This window comes from Salvelinus alpinus, chromosome 4, assembly GCF_045679555.1.
Source record: "Salvelinus alpinus chromosome 4, SLU_Salpinus.1, whole genome shotgun sequence".
In the NCBI taxonomy this organism is placed as follows: domain Eukaryota; kingdom Metazoa; phylum Chordata; class Actinopteri; order Salmoniformes; family Salmonidae; genus Salvelinus; species Salvelinus alpinus.
This window is the reverse complement of record NC_092089.1, coordinates 66,579,128-66,597,411: the sequence shown is the minus strand read 5'-3', so window position 1 is coordinate 66,597,411 and position 18,284 is coordinate 66,579,128. Positions and strand designations below refer to the sequence as shown.

At 44.4% G+C, this 18,284-nt stretch overlaps 1 protein-coding gene across 3 annotated transcripts in view; it reads right to left on the bottom strand.

The window, feature by feature from the left end:
* Positions 1-16,730, bottom strand: part of LOC139574187 (amyloid beta precursor protein binding family B member 2-like) — a 54,925-nt gene extending 38,195 nt beyond the window's left edge. Inside the window, exons 1-8 of one of the 3 annotated variants that reach the window (XM_071398527.1) lie at positions 16,536-16,730; positions 10,752-12,021; positions 10,144-10,340; positions 9,543-9,665; positions 8,798-8,883; positions 8,547-8,604; positions 7,499-7,645; positions 6,770-6,897 (exon numbers count right to left, since the gene is read on the bottom strand). In XM_071398527.1, the coding sequence (XP_071254628.1) occupies positions 6,770-6,897; positions 7,499-7,645; positions 8,547-8,604; positions 8,798-8,883; positions 9,543-9,665; positions 10,144-10,340; positions 10,752-11,973 (1,961 nt within the window). In that variant the 5' untranslated portion in view covers positions 11,974-12,021; positions 16,536-16,730. Of the gene's footprint in view, positions 1-6,769; positions 6,898-7,498; positions 7,646-8,546; positions 8,605-8,797; positions 8,884-9,542; positions 9,666-10,143; positions 10,341-10,751; positions 12,022-16,234; positions 16,471-16,535 lie in introns of those variants that run through there. The other 2 variants (XM_071398530.1, XM_071398528.1) reach the window with 2 other exon arrangements.
* Positions 16,731-18,284: the final 1,554 nt, after the last annotated feature.

The following is an 18,284-nucleotide window of genomic DNA, read 5'->3' as shown; positions in this document are numbered from 1 at the left end:
GACGCGGAGAGGACAGAGAGAGACGGAGGGAGAGAAAGGCAGAGACGTGGAGAGGACAGAGCGAGACGGAGGGAGAGAAAGGCAGAGACGTGGAGAGGACAGAGAGAGACGGAGGGAGAGAAAGGCAGAGACGTGGAGAGGACAGAGAGAGACGGAGGGAGAGAAAGGCAGAGACGCGGAGAGGAAGAGAGACGGAGGGAGAGAAAGGCAGAGACGTGGAAAGGACAGAGCGAGACGGAGGGAGAGAAAGGCAGAGACGTGGAGAGGACAGAGAGAGACGGAGGGAGAGAAAGGCAGAGACGTGGAAAGGACAGAGAGAGACGGAGGGAGAGAGAGACAGAGAGGAAAGGATAGAGAAGTGACTTGGTGAGAGGCTGCGGGGGAGGGCCGACCCTCACACCCCTCCTCCTCTACATGCTTTTCCCATTACCTAGAGACACTCTCTGAAAGTTTTATAATGCAGAGAGGGAGGGGTGAAGGGACTGGGAGAGCAAATAAGAGGGGGAGAGGGTGGGAGAGAGAGAGAGAGAGAGAATTGGAGGGAGAGAGAGCAGCATTGTCCCATTGTATTGAGATAGAGAAACAGAAAAAGACATAGCCACACAGAAGAAAGTGGAAATGGCAGGCAGAGAGGTGAGGAAAAACTACCATGCAGAAAGACTCCATTATTTTTCTACCAGTCCCATTCAACACAACGGTACATTCTACACATGACACACATGTCCAGCGAACGCTGGAGCCTCAAACTCAACTCTGGACCTCAAAGCCAGTTCCACTGCGTTATTTTCATTCTCCTCCTCTAATCAGGGACTGATTTAGACCTGGGACACCAGGTGGGTGCAATGAATTATCAGGTAGAACAGAACCAGCAGGATCCAGACCAAGTAGGGTGAGAGTTGAATACCCCTGGTATAGAGGGTCAAAGTCTGCACACTCCCACATAACTCTACCTTAACCAAGACTGTGAACCCTGGGGCCTGGGAGTGAATAGGAGTCAGCAACATTACCAGCTCAATATAGAGAGGTTAAGACCATGTCACACAGTAGAATGATGGAGAGGTCCCCATCTCCCCATTGAGGATAAACCAACCAATACATGTCGGTGGAAAGATTCTGTCCTTGTACAGTTTTTCCACGCTTTACACGCTTTAAAGCGTACCTTCAGAGTAAAGTATTACGCGTGTAATGTAGCTGTAACAGAGGTGTATATATTATACAATAGTAATATAGCTGCATTTACGTCAATGCACTCCAGACTCCCACAGCCCCTGCTTTACAGGGTATTTACTAGTTGTGCTACTAGGTGTAATACAGCGATACAGAATATTCACTAGGTGTAATACAGCAATACAGAATATTCACTAGTTGTGCTACTAGGTGTAATACAGCAATACAGCATATTCACTAGGTGTAATACAGCATATTAATTAGGTGTGCTACTAGGTGTAATAGAGCAATACAGCATATTCACTAGGTGTAATACAGCATATTAATTAGGTGTTCTACCAGGTGTAATACAGCAATACAGCATTTTCACTAGGTGTTCTACTAGGTGTAAAACAGCAATACAGCATATTCACTAGGTGTAATACAGCAATACAGCCTATTCACTAGGTGTTCTACTAGGTGTGATACAGCAATACAGCATATTCACAAGGTGTTCTACTAGGTGTAATAGATAAAATAAAGAATATTCATTAGGTGTGCTACCAGGTGTAATACAGCAATACAGCATATTCCCTAGGTGTGCTACTAGGTGTAATACAGCAAAGAAGCTAATCACTAGGTGTGCTACTAGGTGTAAAATATGTAATAAAGGATATTCACTAGGTGTGCTACTAGGTGTATTACAGCAATACAGGTAATATTCACTAGGTGTTCTACTAGGTGTAATACAGCAAAGAGGATATTCATTATGTGTGCTACTAGGTGTAACACAGCAATACAGGATATTCACTAGGTGTGCTACTAGGTGTAATACAGCAATACAGCATATTCACTAGGTGTGCTACTAGGTGTAATACAGCAAAGAGGCTAATCACTAGGTGTGCTACTAGGGGTAATATATGTAATAAAGGATGTTCACTAGGTGTGCTACTAGGTATAATACAGCAATACAGCATATTCACTAGGTGTGCTACTAGGTGTAATACAGCAAAGAGGCTAATCACTAGGTGTGCTACTAGGGGTAATATATGTAATAAAGGATGTTCACTAGGTGTGCTACTAGGTATAATACAGCAATACAGCATATTCACTAGGTGTGCTACTAGGTGTAATACAGCAAAGAGGCTAATCACTAGGTGTGCTACTAGGGGTAATATATGTAATAAAGGATGTTCACTAGGTGTTCTACTAGGTATAATATAGCAATACAGCATATTCACTTGGTGTTACTAGATGTAATACTGCTGTCGTGTCTTTGGCTATGCCGGATTAAGTTTTATGACATGCTATTCTATAAAATACTTTCTCCGTAATTAATATTACCTGATTGAACTAATCATGTAAATGTAATTAACTAGAGAGGAGGGACACCACGAAATAATATTTATAGAGCTGTTATCTTCCGAATAAACTCTTAAAGACCTAATCATATTTTACATCAATAGCAGTCAATATTAATCGTCATCTTATTCAGTCTCATCTGAAAGTTGTAAATTCTTGGTTATCTTCACGAACCCTGGCTAACAAGTTGAGTCAGCAATACAAAATTGGGTTTAATTATTTATTTACTAAATACCTAACTAATCACACAGAATCACACATACACAATTAAATCATAACTTGATTACAAATTGCCGTCATAAAGGAAAATGTCCCTAGCGGGCGGAACAGATATGACAGCTTGTTACACAAAGGAAAAGGGGCTGGGTTTTAGTGAAAGAGCGGGAGACTGGAACAGAGGCGAAGCTGTGCTATCGTAAATACAGTATCTTATGCATTCTAAATTACCGCCCATTTGGAAAAGGAAAATGCAATAAATATTTACTCTGAGCTGCGCTTCAGTAGGTTGGTGGTAGATGGAAGACCGTGTTGCCAAACCGAGTCCTCTGTCCTTTGAAGAATGTCTCTGGTGGTCACTGGATACGTTGTAGTAACGTCGTTGTGTAGTAGACGGGATACTCTGACTGTCCTTCCTAACCTGCGTTTGTAGCAGCTGTTGCTAACTCAACGGCTAGGAGGTATCACTTCTGTAGTGAATACGAGTTCAAAGTTCATACCATTCACAACCAAAGCTCATGCTGATGTTGGCTTAGTTCTGTAGTTATTATCTGAACCATTCTGACATAGGACCGTCGTCCTCATCCTCGGAACAGAAGGTTATATTTTTGTCAATTGCTTATATAGTGGAGGGAGAGGGGTGTGTCTGAAAAGTTTATAACCCATGTCTCTTCACAGGGGCGGGCCACTGGTTGAGCAGAGGCCCAAACTTATGAAAACCCAAATCTCTCATTTGGAAGCTAAAATTACATTTCATCTCTTCACAAATAATTTCATATTCAAACATTTTAATTAAACAACAATTCCATGTGAATCCGATACCTCTGATGTTTAGACTTTCCACAGTAGAGTTTATGTCATTCTATCATTGATGAGAATGTGTCAGAGGGCAACCGAACTGACATAATATACCTTAAGTACCGCATATGTTCAGTTGGTCGGATTACCAGAATATAGTTCATTTCCCCCCAACTTCTGATGTTCCCAGATTCTCTATGTTAACCAAGGGTTTTCTAATGTCACATCAGTAGAGTAGGGATAGGAACGGGGGAGGGGGGAAAGAGGTATTTATGACTGTCATAAACCTACCCCCAGGCCAACGTCATGACACTGCAATAGAGCATATTCACTAGGTGTGCTACTAGGTGTAATACAGCAATACAGCATACTCACCAGGTGTGCAAATATGGGTAATATATGTAATAAAGGATATTCACTAGGTGTGCTACTAGGTATAATACAGCAATACAGCATATTCACTAGGTGTATAACAGCAATACAGAATATTCACTAGATGTGCTACTAGGTGTAATACAGCAATACAGCATACTCACCAGGTGTGCAAATATGGGTAATATATGTAATAAAGGATATTCACTAGGTGTGCTACTAGGTATAATACAGCAATACAGCATATTCACTAGGTGTGCTACTAGGTGTAATAGATGCAATACAGCATATTCACTAGGTGTAATACAGCAATACAGCATACTCGCTAGGTGTAATACAGCAAAGAGGATATTCACTAGGTGTGCTACTAGGTGTAATACAGCAATACAGCATATTCACTAGGTGTGCCACTAGGTGTAATACAGCAATGCGGCATATTCACGAGGTGTTTTACTAGATGTAATACAGCAATACAGCATATTCACTAGGTGTGCCACTAGGTGTAATAGATGTAATAAAGGATATTCACTAGGTGTGCTACTAGGTGTAATACAGCAATACAGCATATTCACTAGGTGTGCTACTAGGTGTAATACACGTAATAAAGGATATTCAGCAGGTGTGCCACTAGGTGTAATAGATGTAATAAATGATATTCACTAGATGTGCTACTAGGTGTAATACAGCAATAAAGGATATTCACTAGGTGTGCCACTAGGTGTAATAGATGTAATAAAGGATATTCACTAGGTGTGCTACTAGGTGTAATAGATGTAATAAAGGATATTCACTAGGTGTGCTACTAGGTGTAATAGATGCAATAACGGATATTCACTAGGTGTGCTACTAGGTGTAATAGATGTAATAAAGGATATTCACTAGGTGTGCCACTAGGTGTAATAGATGTAATAAAGGATATTCACTAGGTGTGCCACTAGGTGTAATAGATGTAATAAAGGATATTCACTAGGTGTGCCACTAGGTGTAATAGATGTAATAAAGGATATTCACTAGGTGTGCCACTAGGTGTAATAGATGTAATAAAGGATATTCACTAGGTGTGCTACTAGGTGTAATAGATGCAATAAAGGATATTCACTAGGTGTGCCACTAGGTGTAATAGATGTAATAAAGGATATTCACTAGGTGTGCCACTAGGTGTAATAGATGTAATAAAGGATATTCACTAGGTGTGCCACTAGGTGTAATAGATGTAATAAAGGATATTCACTAGGTGTGCCACTAGGTGTAATAGATGTAATAAAGGATATTCACTAGGTGTGCCACTAGGTGTAATAGATGTAATAAAGGATATTCACTAGGTGTGCTACTAGGTGTAATAGATGCAATAAAGGATATTCACTAGGTGTGCCACTAGGTGTAATAGATGTAATAAAGGATATTCACTAGGTGTGCTACTAGGTGTAATAGATGCAATAAAGGATATTCACTAGGTGTGCCACTAGGTGTAATAGATGTAATAAAGGTTATTCACTAGGTGTGCCACTAGGTGTAATAGATGCAATAACGCATATTCACTAGGTGTGCTACTAGGTGTAATATATGTAATAAAGGATATTCACTAGGTGTGCCACTAGGTGTAATAGATGTAATAAAGGATATTCACTAGGTGTGCCACTAGGTGTAATAGATGCAATAAAGGATATTCACTAGGTGTGCCACTAGGTGTAATAGATGTAATAAAGGATATTCACTAGGTGTGCCACTAGGTGTAATAGATGTAATAAAGGATATTCACTAGGTGTGCTACTAGGTGTAATAGATGTAATAAAGGATATTCACTAGGTGTGCCACTAGGTGTAATAGATGTAATAAAGGTTATTCACTAGGTGTGCCACTAGGTGTAATAGATGTAATAAAGGATATTCACTAGGTGTGCTACTAGGTGTAATAGATGCAATAAAGGATATTCACTAGGTGTGCCACTAGGTGTAATAGATGTAATAAAGGATATTCACTAGGTGTGCCACTAGGTGTAATAGATGTAATAAAGGATATTCACTAGGTGTGCCACTAGGTGTAATATATGTAATAAAGGATATTCACTAGGTGTGCCACTAGGTGTAATAGATGTAATAAAGGATATTCACTAGGTGTGCCACTAGGTGTAATATATGTAATAAAGGATATTCACTAGGTGTGCCACTAGGTGTAATATATGTAATAAAGGATATTCACTAGGTGTGCTAATATGTGTAACACAGCAGTACAGCATATTCACTAGGTATAATACAGCAATACAGCATATTCACTAGGTGTTCTACTAGGTGTAATAACAGCAATACAGCATATTCACTAGGTGTAATAGATGTAATAAAGGATATTCACTAGGTGTGCCACTAGGTGTAATATATGTAATAAAGGATATTCACTAGGTGTGCCACTAGGTGTAATATATGTAATAAAGGATATTCACTAGGTGTGCCACTAGGTGTAATAGATGTAATAAAGGATATTCACTAGGTGTGCCACTAGGTGTAATATATGTAATAAAGGATATTCACTAGGTGTGCCACTAGGTGTAATATATGTAATAAAGGATACTAGGTGTAATATATGTAATAAAGGATATTCACTAGGTGTGCTAATATGTGTAACACAGCAGTACAGCATATTCACTAGGTATAATACAGCAATACAGCATATTCACTCGGTGTTCTACTAGGTGTAATACAGCAATACAGCATATTCACTAGGTGTAATAGATGTAATAAAGGATATTCACTAGGTGTGCTACAGCTGTAATACAGGGGTATGGTGTATTTCCCACATTTATTGTGTGAGAGACAATTTTCCCCTCGGGGACATTAAAGTTCATCCTATCCTATAAGACATGTCCCTCTGTCTTCCTCACCTGTCATGGTCTCGGCCGACGCCCCACACACGGATGCTGCTGATTGGCTGAGAGTGGAGCATGCTGTGGTCGTCCGGGTGGACCAGGGTCAGATCACGGTCCTGCAGCACCAGCAGCATGCCTTTACCCTGATGGGACGATCAATACATCAATCAATCAATACATTCATCAATACATCAATACATCAATCAATCAATACATGAATACATCAATACATCAAACAATACATCAATCAATATATACATCAATCAATCAATACACCAATCAACCAATAATCAATCAATCAATACATCAATCAATACACCAATCAATCAATACATCAATCAATAAATCAATACATCAATACATCAATAATTCCATACATCAATCAATCAAATTGTATCTGTATGGCGCATCCTACAACTATGTATGTCACAAAGTGCATACACACACGCACGCACGCACACAAGCGAATGCACGCAAGCTTGTGTAACCGGTGGGAAATGGCTAGCTAGTTAGCGCTGCGCGTTAGTAGTGTTCCAATCGGTGACGTCGCTCGCTCTGAGACCTTGAACTAGTTGTTTCCCTTGCTCTGCAAGAGCCGCAGCTGTTGTGGACCAATATGTAATGACGCCTCATGGGAGGCAGTTGTTGATGTGTTCAGAGGTTGCCTGGTTCAAGGCCAAGTTAGGGCGAGAACAGGGACAGAAGCAACACACCATGCACCCCCCCACACACACAGGTCCTCACCTCTCCCCAGACCCCTGCCGAGTCTCGTATGTCCCTCCTACAGTACGACAACTGCCTGATACAGTGATGGACAGCCACACTGCTCCTCCCCTCTGCCAGGTCTCTCTCTGCCATCTCCACCCAGCCCAGAGAACGCACCGGGAACGACTGAAATACACACACATAGATGGAGCAATGAATTAATAAACACTAATACAAAACCACACACACAAACGCACACCTCCCCCTACACTGACACAGAAAAACGTTCTCTTTAAATTGTGTTGGTATAAGGTCCAGGGGACTTGCAGAGAGCCAACAGAGGAGAGTGTGAGAGTATTGTGAATGTATGAAATATAATAGGCATGAAATATAATAGGCTGTGTGGTTCAGTGCATCCCAGAGCCAGCCGTCCCTCAGAGCACCACAACGCATTATTCTTCTCTTTAGGGACAGACCCCGGGCTTTTGTTCCAACTCTCACACAGGGACAAACATGCACACAGACTGCAACACACACAGATGTACACGAAACGCACGCGCACACCCGGCACTTTTCAATGGTTCCATCATCCGATTATGTTGTGTGTATTATGTTCAACAGAGCAATTCCCAGTCAGCATGGTGACAGGTGCATTAGGCCTAATTGTTTTCTCTCTAAATCCTTCCTCTCTTCCTCCTCTTTTTCTCCTCCCTCTCTTTACCTTCTCTTCATTCTCACTACCAACAGTCCTCCTCATCAAACTTGAACGTACTATGAGTGCCCCCACCCTCCACACACCCCTCCTTCTCTGTTGGGGAGCATGTACATACACCATTAATCCAGCAGGGGGCACTAAAACCTCCCATTCAGCCACAGAGCCTTGGCACTGGGCAGTAGTTCACCAAACTACCAATAGGTGGCAGTGCCACAGAGAAAGAGATCATCTCAATGGACAGCACATTACCTCCTTCCTTCCTTCCCCCGCTTCCTTCCCTCCGTGAACACTGGATAGGTGACAGCATGGTTAGCATCCCATTGTTTTCGACCAAATCCAACCTTGTACAATCAGTGATTAATAAATTCTCACCTGTCCCTCTGGGTCAGTGCAGGCACTGTTGAGGTCCACTGTATCTAACTGGGCAGGGCTACAGAGGGAGAGACAACCATGAGCAAAGACATCAGCAAAGTGTGAAAAGGCAAGGAGAAATGTGATAATGGGCCAACCAGAAATACAGGCTTTACTGAATGTCTGGTAAATACTGTGTATGTCTGTGTGTTTTATGGTGTGTGTTTGGGTGTGTATGTGTGTGTGTGTATTTTTTGTGATGTGTGTTTTACTGCAGTCTCAGTGAGGCGTAACGGAGAGTAGCTCCTTCAAAAGCTTTCAGGCTGGGGTCAGGATAGACTGGGTAGTCCTTCAGCTCCTAGAGAGAGAGAGAGAGAGAGAGAGAGAGAGAGAGAGAGAGAGAGAGAGAGAGAGAGAGAGAGAGAGAGAGAGAGAGAGAGAGAGAGAGAGAGAGAGAGAGAGAGAGAGAGAGAGAGAGAGAGAGAGAGAGAGAGAGAGAGAGAGAGAGAGAGAGAGAGAGACAGAGAGAGACAGAGAGAGAGAGCGAGAGAGAGATATTATACATTGCTACAACACTGTATATATATAATATGACATTTGTAATGTCTTTATTGCTTTGAAACTTCTGTATGTGTAATGTTTACTGTTAATTTTTATTGTTTATTTCACTTTTGTATATTATCTACCTCACTTGCTTTGGCAATGTTAACACATGTTTCCCATGCCAATAAAGCCCCTTGAATTGAATTGAATTGAATTGAATTGAAAGCGAGAGAGAAGAGCCAGGAGAGAGAGAGAGAGAGAGAGAGAGAGAGAGAGAGAGAGAGAGAGAGAGAGAGAGAGAGAGAGAGAGAGAGAGAGAGGGCACAGTAATATCTGATTAATATTTTATATGAGTAATATTGATTTGTTTTTATTATCTATTACATATCCTGATTTTTAAGGCACACATATGATTTCAGTCATTTCTGAGCCTGTGTAAGTGGTGCCATTCGTAGTGTGTAGTCTTATACTGACAGTGCAGGTGGTGCTGTCAAAGCCTCGGACAGGCAGAATGAAATCAGAGGGAGAGGAGGAGGAGGAGCCAGAGGGAGAGGGCACAGGTTCCACTGAACTGTCTGATACCAAACTGCTGGGACGCTGCAGAGAGAAGGAGAAGGGAAAAGAGAGAGAGAAAGAGAGAGAGAGAAAGAGAGGAGAGACAGAGAGAGAGAGAGAGAGAGAGAGAGAGAGAGAGAGAGAGAGAGAGAGAGAGAGAGAGAGAGAGAGAGAGAGAGAGAGAGAGAGAGAGAGAGAGAGAGAAAGAGAAAGAAAGAGAGAGGAAAAAGAGAAGGAGAGAGAGAGAGAGCGCGAGAAAGAGAAGGAGAGAGAGAGAGAGAGAGAGAGAGTCATATAACTTTATCAGAGGAACTCGAGGAACAGGACTCAGAGTAAGTGTGTGTGTGTGTGTGTGTGTGTGTGTGTGTGTGTGTGTGTGTGTGTGTGTGTGTGTGTGTGTGTGTGTGTGTGTGTGTGTGTGTGTGTGTGTGTGTGTGTGTGTGTGTGTGCACGTGTGTGTGTATGTGTGTAAGTTTGAGTGTGTGTACAGACAGTACGGTGTGTGTGTGTCCGGCCTCACCTCGCTGAGCGGTCTCAGGGTGACTGTGTCTCCCTGCTGTGAGTCAGGGAGTGGGTGGAGGTGTGTGTGTTCGTTGGTGGTGGAGACAGGGCGGTCGTACTGGGTGGTGCCAGTAGGGACATGCCAGAAGTAGACCTCCGATAGGTCTGTGACCTCACGCCAGCCTGGGGGAAGGTCCCCCTCACCCCACACATCTGCTGTATAACACAACCACACACACACACACACATTAATACACACGCAGACAGTAACAAACATACGCACATACACTAATACAACACACAAACACACATTCACCTGTAGCCACAGGTATACGTAATTGTGCATGTAGGCAGACTGAATCGGATAGAGGAAGAAATACACAGACAAACACACATGCATACTAAAGTGCACACTCACACAACTTAGACACACTCAAATACACAGACGGTTGTCTAGGTCAAATACACAGACGGTTGTCTAGGTCAAATACACAGCCGGTTGTCTAGGTCAAATAGACACCCCCCCCCCCCCGCCCTGACCAACTTGCTCTGAGGGCTCTCTGTTGTCACGTGTTGCTGACAGACAATCAGCCAGCCAGCTAATCAGAAGGTGTCTAATCCTCTCACCTATTTCTTGTGGGGTCTGAGGGGAGTGGCTCTCTTGGGACAGGGTGGTCCAGCTGGAGTCCTCATCCTCCAGGGGAGACTCCACTTTCGTACCTAGACTACCCAGCTTAGGAGCTCCTCTCTCTGGGTCCGGGCTGAACGATGATGGGGGGGTCTGGAGCAGAAGAGGGGTGCTCTCCTCCCCCCTGGGCTGCTTATGGGGTGCAGAGGGGGGGCGGTGGAGGTACGGGTTCTCATTGTTGGGGTGCAGCTCCACCTTGATCACTCTGGGCGGGGGAGCCTGTGCACTTCGGGGGGGTTTGGGGGGCGTCTCAACGCTGTGTGGGTGACCCTGGGCCTGGGTTAGGGCCTCCTCTCTGCCCTGAAGTGTGGGGCAACTCTGGATCTTGTTCTCTTGGGCCCAGCTGAGATGGTTTAGGGGAGAGATGGTGGGAGAGTGGACCCCCTGTAGTAGAGGCTGTGCAGCAGTTGGAGTGGCACCCTCTTCCTCTTTGTATTCCTCCTGTTTTGGGGTCTGTTTCTCCTCCTCCGGTCTCTCTCTCTCTTTATCCAGGCTGACCTGGTCTTTCTCAGGGCAGGGGTGCTTCTCATCCCCTTCCTCCTCTTCCTTGCTGAGAAGATCTTCTTCCTTATTGCCTCCACTAGGAGAGTCTTCCTCTTTGTTTCCTCCACTGGGTGGGTCCTCTTCCTTTTCATGGAACTCCAGAAAGCTCTTTGTCCTCCGACAAAATGGGAGCGGGTCCTGTGAGTTCTCGCTCTCCATCCAATCAGAGCTGTGTATGGGGGTGATGATGTCATCCTGCTCTTTGACCTCTGTGTTGGTTTTACTCTGCTCCTGTTGCTGTGTCTCGGCCTTCCGCTGCAGGTTGGCACCATCCTTTGCCAGCTTGGGGTTGGTGGAGAAGAATGAGGAAGAGGAGGAGGAGTAGAGGGCAGAGGATGAAGAGGACTTGGTGGGGAGGCGTCTGCCGCTCAGTCCCATGGCGCTATGCACACTGGTCATGGCGTATCTATGGCGACTCTTGGGTAAAGTGGCGGAACTCCCCGTTTCCATGGCGGTAGGGGACTCCTTTATGATATCATGGCCCAGGAGTTGGTTGTAGGAGGAGCGCAGGCTGAGGGAGGTGGGAGGGGCGGCAGGGGGACCGCTGCGATTGGTCAAGCCGACAGAAGAAGGGGAGGAGCCACTGCGGGAGAGCGGGGGTGTGTGGACGGACATCATGAGTGACGAGAGGTCAAGACGTCAACTGGAGAGGGGATCCCTGCAAACCTAGAGAGAAGACAGAAGGGCTCACTAGGAGTACAACACACACACACAATTTTTACGCCCCTTTGACATAAAGATTTTCGTAGCAGGTTAGGAGAGCATTTTCGCTAACCCTAACTCTTTTCCTGACCTTAACCTCAGTCCCCTAACATGCACTCACTCACTCATGCGCGCGCGCGCACACACACACACACACACACACACACACACACACACACACACACACACACACACACACACACACACACACACACACACACACACACACACACACACACACACACACACACACACACACACACACACACACACACACACCAGCACACCAGCACACCAGCTCCAAGCTCTCATAGGAATTCAACATCTGATACGGGTGATGTCGTTCCATTATCCACCACAGTGCTTGAAGGAAACTTGGCCTGAGTCACGTCTTCTCCATGTGCGATGAGTTAGGAGGATCACAGGACTGAGTTGGAGGTATAAGGAGTAAAACACAAGACAAGGCAGCATATGACTTTGCCAGTCTAAACGGGAAGCACACCTGAATAAAGACACTCCGTATGGCTCCATAAAGTCCTACAGACCATCAGGTTCGCGGGCATTGATCTGTTGCCATGGCACTAGCACGGCGTTAAAAGCTTTGTTCAACATTCTGGCAACCCATCGAACCAATAGCGAAAGGTTTTATCGACGCACTCTGCCATGTGTTTTGTAACTGTGCCCCAATACAGCAACACCCTCGGTCTCCCTCTTTCTCATCTGGTGCCGGTTTAAAACACAGTGCCAAACCTATAACCTGGGCTCTATTTTCTGGACATACTTGGCAATCATGAGGCGTAGCGCTGTAAATGTATTAATCCACAACCGATGCACCCTGCCAAGGCTAATGCTGTTGGAACGTATACCTATGCTAGGTCAAGATGCTGACATGCTGCAGAGCAGATAATACTCTCTATCTGACCCTTTCATCTCCCTGGGTCTCAGCTCTGTGTTAGCAATGCCAGGTGGACACAGACAGAGAAAAAGAGAGAGGGGGACTGGGGAGTATCATTGTCAATTCAGATGCCGTCAGGAAGAGACAAGGTTTTGAGTTTAGGGCTGTCAGTGGTTGGTTTTACTATACTCGGTTCTTCAATTCAATCATACTCCTCTCCAACGAATGAACGCACGCACGCGCACACGCACATGCACACACACACACACACACACACACACACACACACACACACACACACACACACACACACACACACACACACACACACACACACACACACACAGGTAAACAAACAAAAAGTTGGAAAACATGGGCACAGCAGATTTGAAAACAAGACAAGCCCTTGGAAAAAGAGAGAGAGAGGTCCTTATAAGAGAAAATATCCCCACACAATGCACTTTTTCATGAGGGCCCCTCATCCCTTCTCTGGATGTTGTTTTGGTGACAGAGAGCACCTGTAGGGCTTCTGGAACTCTTCCCTCCCGCTCTCTCCTTCTCCCTCTTTCAGAGATGGCACAAATGATGTCAACAAGGTCAATCAGTAGACTAATGTAGGCTACCTGTAGACATACTGTAAAGTACACTTTTACCAGATACACTACATTAACAAAAGTATGTGGGCACCTGCTTGTCGAATGTCTCATTCCAAAATCATGGGCATTAATATGGAGTTGGTCCCCCCTTTAATGATGTAACAGCCTCCACTCTTCTGGGAAGGCTTTCCACTAGATGCTGGAACATTGCTGTGGGGACTTGCTTCCATTCAGCCACAAGAGGATTAGCAAGGTCAGGCACTGATGTTGGGCGATTAGGCCTGGCTCACAGTCGGCGTTCCAGTTCATCCCAAAGGTGTTCGATGGAGTTGAGGTCAGGGCTCTGTGCAGACCAGTCAAGTTTCCACTATTTCCACACCAATCTCGACAAACCATTTCTGTATGGACCTCGCTTTGTGCATTGGGGCATTGTCATGCTGAACCAAAGGGCCTTCCCCAAACTGTTGCAACAAAGTTGGAAGCACAGAATCATCTAGAATGTAATTGTATGCTGTAGTGTTAAGATTTCCCATCACTGGAACTAAGGGGCCTAGCCCGAACTATGAAGAACAGCCCCAGACCATTATTCCTTCTCCACCAAACTTTACAGTAGCCACTATGCATTGGGCAGGTAGCGTTCTCCTGATATCCGCCAAACCCAGATCTGTCGGACTGCCAGATGGTGAAGCGTGATTAATCCATCCAGAGAATGCGTTTCTACTGCTCCAGAGTCCAATGGCGGTGAGCTTTACACATTTACATTTACATTTAAGTCATTTAGCAGACGCTCTTATCCAGAGCGACTTACCACTCCAGCCTACACTTGGCATTGTGCATGGTGATCTTAGGCTTGTGTGCAGCTGCTCGACGAACAGTTATTGCGCTGATGATGCTTCCAGAGGCAGTTTGGAACTCAGTAGTGAGTGTTGCAACCGAGGACAGCACTCGCAGTTCTGTGAGCTTGTGTGGCCTACCACTTCGCAGCTGATCTGATTTTGCTCCTAGACATTTCCACTTCACAATAACAGCACTTACAGTTGACCGGGGAAGCTCTAGCAGGGCTTCCCCGGTTGACGAACTGACTTGTTGGAAAGGTGGCATCCTATGACGGTGCCACGTTGAAAGTCACTGATCTCTTCAGTAAGGCCATTCTACTGCCAATGTTTGGCTATGGAGATTGCATGGCTGTGTGCTCAATTTCCTACACCTGGCAGCAACAGGTGTGGCTGAAATAGCCGGATCCACTAATTTGAAGGGGTGTCCGCATAGTTTTGTATATATAGTGTATTTTACACAAAACATGTCCTCATAAGGACATTAAGTCTCTCTCTGTGAAGTTACATTATACCTGCAGCTACTGATTTCAGGACAGTTTTTGACGTTTTTCTCACTATGCAATCTTCCCACTATTTCCTTAGTACTGAGGTAAGCAGAACTGCTGTGAACAGCATAAATACCCTGTCCTGGGCAAAACACCAAAACTGACAAGGAAGCAGTTCATAAGGTAACAACTGTCCAATATTCAAATGCTCAAATGCCTGCTTTGCATAAATCTCAGAGATGGAGAGAGCTACTAGATCCCTACTGAGATTGTGTGTTTTTCCTGATGCTGCATGTCTCAATTAGCAGAATGGCACGAGACAAATAGGGGAGAGATATATGTTATTAGAGAGAGAGAGAGAGAGAGAGAGAGAGAGAGAGAGAGAGAGAGAGAGAGAGAGAGAGAGAGAGAGAGAGAGAGAGGACAATGACACAGCAATTTTCAGCAGAGACGTTGGGCTCACATCGCCACTCAGCTCAGCTGTTGTCCTACAACACACACATCTTTGTGTTCCCAACACTGTAGGTCATTCATGAGACCTTGCCAAACATGGTACTACAACCCATATTACAGGAAGTCAACTAACGGTGTCATTTTAAACAGCTGAGAAATGTCTACAAGATTCAGGGGCGGTTTCCCGGACACAGATTAAGCTTTGTCCTGGACTATTTCAATGGAGATTCTCAATTGACCATGCTTTCTAGTCCAGGACTAGGATTAATCTGTGTCTGGGAAACCAACCCTCAAAGTGTAACTGTAGGAATAATCAGGATCTGGAGTTGAGAGAATAACCAATCATTCACTCTACTGGAGGTGATACCGTCTGGTATCCTCTACGTACTGACATACCGGTGAGCCACAAGTGTCCGAGCAGCACTCATGACTCGAGCAGGTCACAGGTTGGTTCAGTAGGTGAGTTCTCAGAGCTCGATCACAGTGTGATTGAAGAGCAACAAACACATAACACGTCTCAGTCGAAATAGGAAAGAGAGGGGTGTTGTGAATGTCTGTCACACACTGTGATGAACAGATGCTGCTGTGGTATCCATGTGAATATTTAACATAGTCACCTCAAACACTGTCTTCATAGATCTGTACTGTAGCCTATATTACTGAAAAAGGCTTGGGCCTACTCCAGTTAAGAAATATTAAGAAATAAAATACTTTAATGGAATTTGTGTAGGCCTTGAATGTAGGCCTTAGTATTTTTTTTAAAGGTGTTGTAAGCTAATAATTGGATTGTTACCAAATAATAAATGATACTTATGCCGTACATATGCCACCAACATAACGCGTCAATAATAGGCGATATAACCATCTAACTTATAACCATGTCAAGGAGATGTCACTAAACGGGTGGAGTACCTTTGCAATCCGTTATCGTGCGTTGTAGGATACAGCAGTCTACATTTCTATCCTTAGCATCATCCTTGCAGCCTCACCGATTTCAATATAAATCAAGCAGGAACGTCCTATATTGCAGAAGGATCGTCAATCTGTTGTCAATCCCGAAAACAAGCTACAAAGGCAGTGTCAATAACAGACGCAGTACATCTTCTGTTGTCTCTCTCCCACCCAAGATTCTCCCCATCACATCACCGCGCTGAAAGGCGAACGGCGCAACGCACCCACAACCACAACATTTTATGTACATTAATTCACTCACCGCGTTTGACAATCGTGCTTCTACGCCACCGCTTAAAACGACGACACTGATATAGGACAGAGAAGTGATGCCCACTTTTTAAGCGCGAGTCCTCACGTAGCTACCCGTATCAGATCACATCACTTTCTATCCGGTCTCCTCCGGTGCTGGTACCTAGACTACGCTACAGCTAGTCTCTCTCTGCGCCACTGTTTCCCAAAGCGTCGCGTCGCTCTGGAGCTCCCAGGACCAATCAGAGCGCTGGACGCTGTGTGCACAGAGCTATTCGGTAGAGAGACGCAGAACCAGAGTACCATCATAAAACTAATATTGTTTATAGTGTTATTTAATTAATGTAATAAAAACTCGCAGTTCACCGACTTTGCCTATGGTAGGCTACAACGTTGGCTTCTATATTAAAAGTAATTGATTGAGACGTGATTGTGTATACTATTTTAGCCAGAGCCAGCCCCTCAAGAGTGAACAGCTTCCAATAAGAAATGTATAATCTGAAATAAGAAACTACAGGCCCATCAACTGTTGCAGTGCCACAGGCTATTGTTTAACTCAACAGACACTCCCCTATCCTAGCCACCGTGCTTCTACATCTGCATTGCTTGCTGGTTGGGGTTTTAGGCTGGGTTTCTGTAGAATCACTTTGTGACATCTGCTGTTGTAAAAAGGGCTTTATAAATACACTTGATTTAATAGCCTTAAGATTGTATGTGAGTGTGTGTAGAGTCAGTATAAATGTGTGTGCATGTGTAATGGGAATTTCAATGTTTGTGCTTTTCTGATAACTAATTTCTGTGTTCTATTCATGTGCTGTTCTACAAACCAATTTCTATGTTCATGCAAGTGGCTGACTGAAGAATCCTCACTTATCAGTAGCTGCAATTTGGCAGTACGCCCAGAACCTTGTTTAGAGAACGAACGATATCTCCGTTTCAAGGTCAGCTTAGAGAGAAGAAGCCTCGTGAGGTATTGGTCTGTCACATGACATGAACCAGTATTGGTCGGTCACATGAATGAAACAAAGCGGTAATGATGAATTAATTATGCTAAATCATGCAAACATAACTTGACTGTGTATAGCCGTGTAGAAGACAACTGCTGGGTCTGCCCAGGCAGAGCTCCTGATTGACATGTGTACTATGGTGCATTGAGCTGAATGGAACCTCTCCAGCGCATTGACAAAGAAACAATGATTAATATTAAGATTGACTTCAAGTGTCCCTGTGTAAAAATTTCCACAACACATGTTATGTGCGTGTTGGTGTGTCAGTGCGCGTGAGTGTATAGAGTCCTGTGAGTGTGCATTGAGACAGTGCAAAAATATAAATAAGATACAAAGGTCACATGAGAAAGATTGGGGCGGCAGGTCGCATAGTGGTTAGAGCACTGGGCCAGTAACCTAAAGGTTGCTAGATTGAATCCCCGAGCGGACAAGGTAAAAATCTGTCGTTCTGCCCCTGAACAAGGCAGTTCCCCAGTTCCCCAGTAGGCTGTCACTGTAAATAAGAATTTGTTCTTCACTGACTTGCCTAGTTAAAGAAAGGTTCAATAAATAAAGTCTGTGTGGCCATTCTGTTAGATATTTAGCAGTCTTAATGCTTGGGGATGGAAGCTGTTCAGGAGCCTGTTGGTGTCAGACTTGATGCACCGGTACCACTTGCCGTGCGGAAGCAAAGAGAAGTCTGTGGCTTGGGTGACTGGAGTCTTTAACAATTTTCCCGGGCCTTCCTTTCACAACGCCTGATATACACGGAG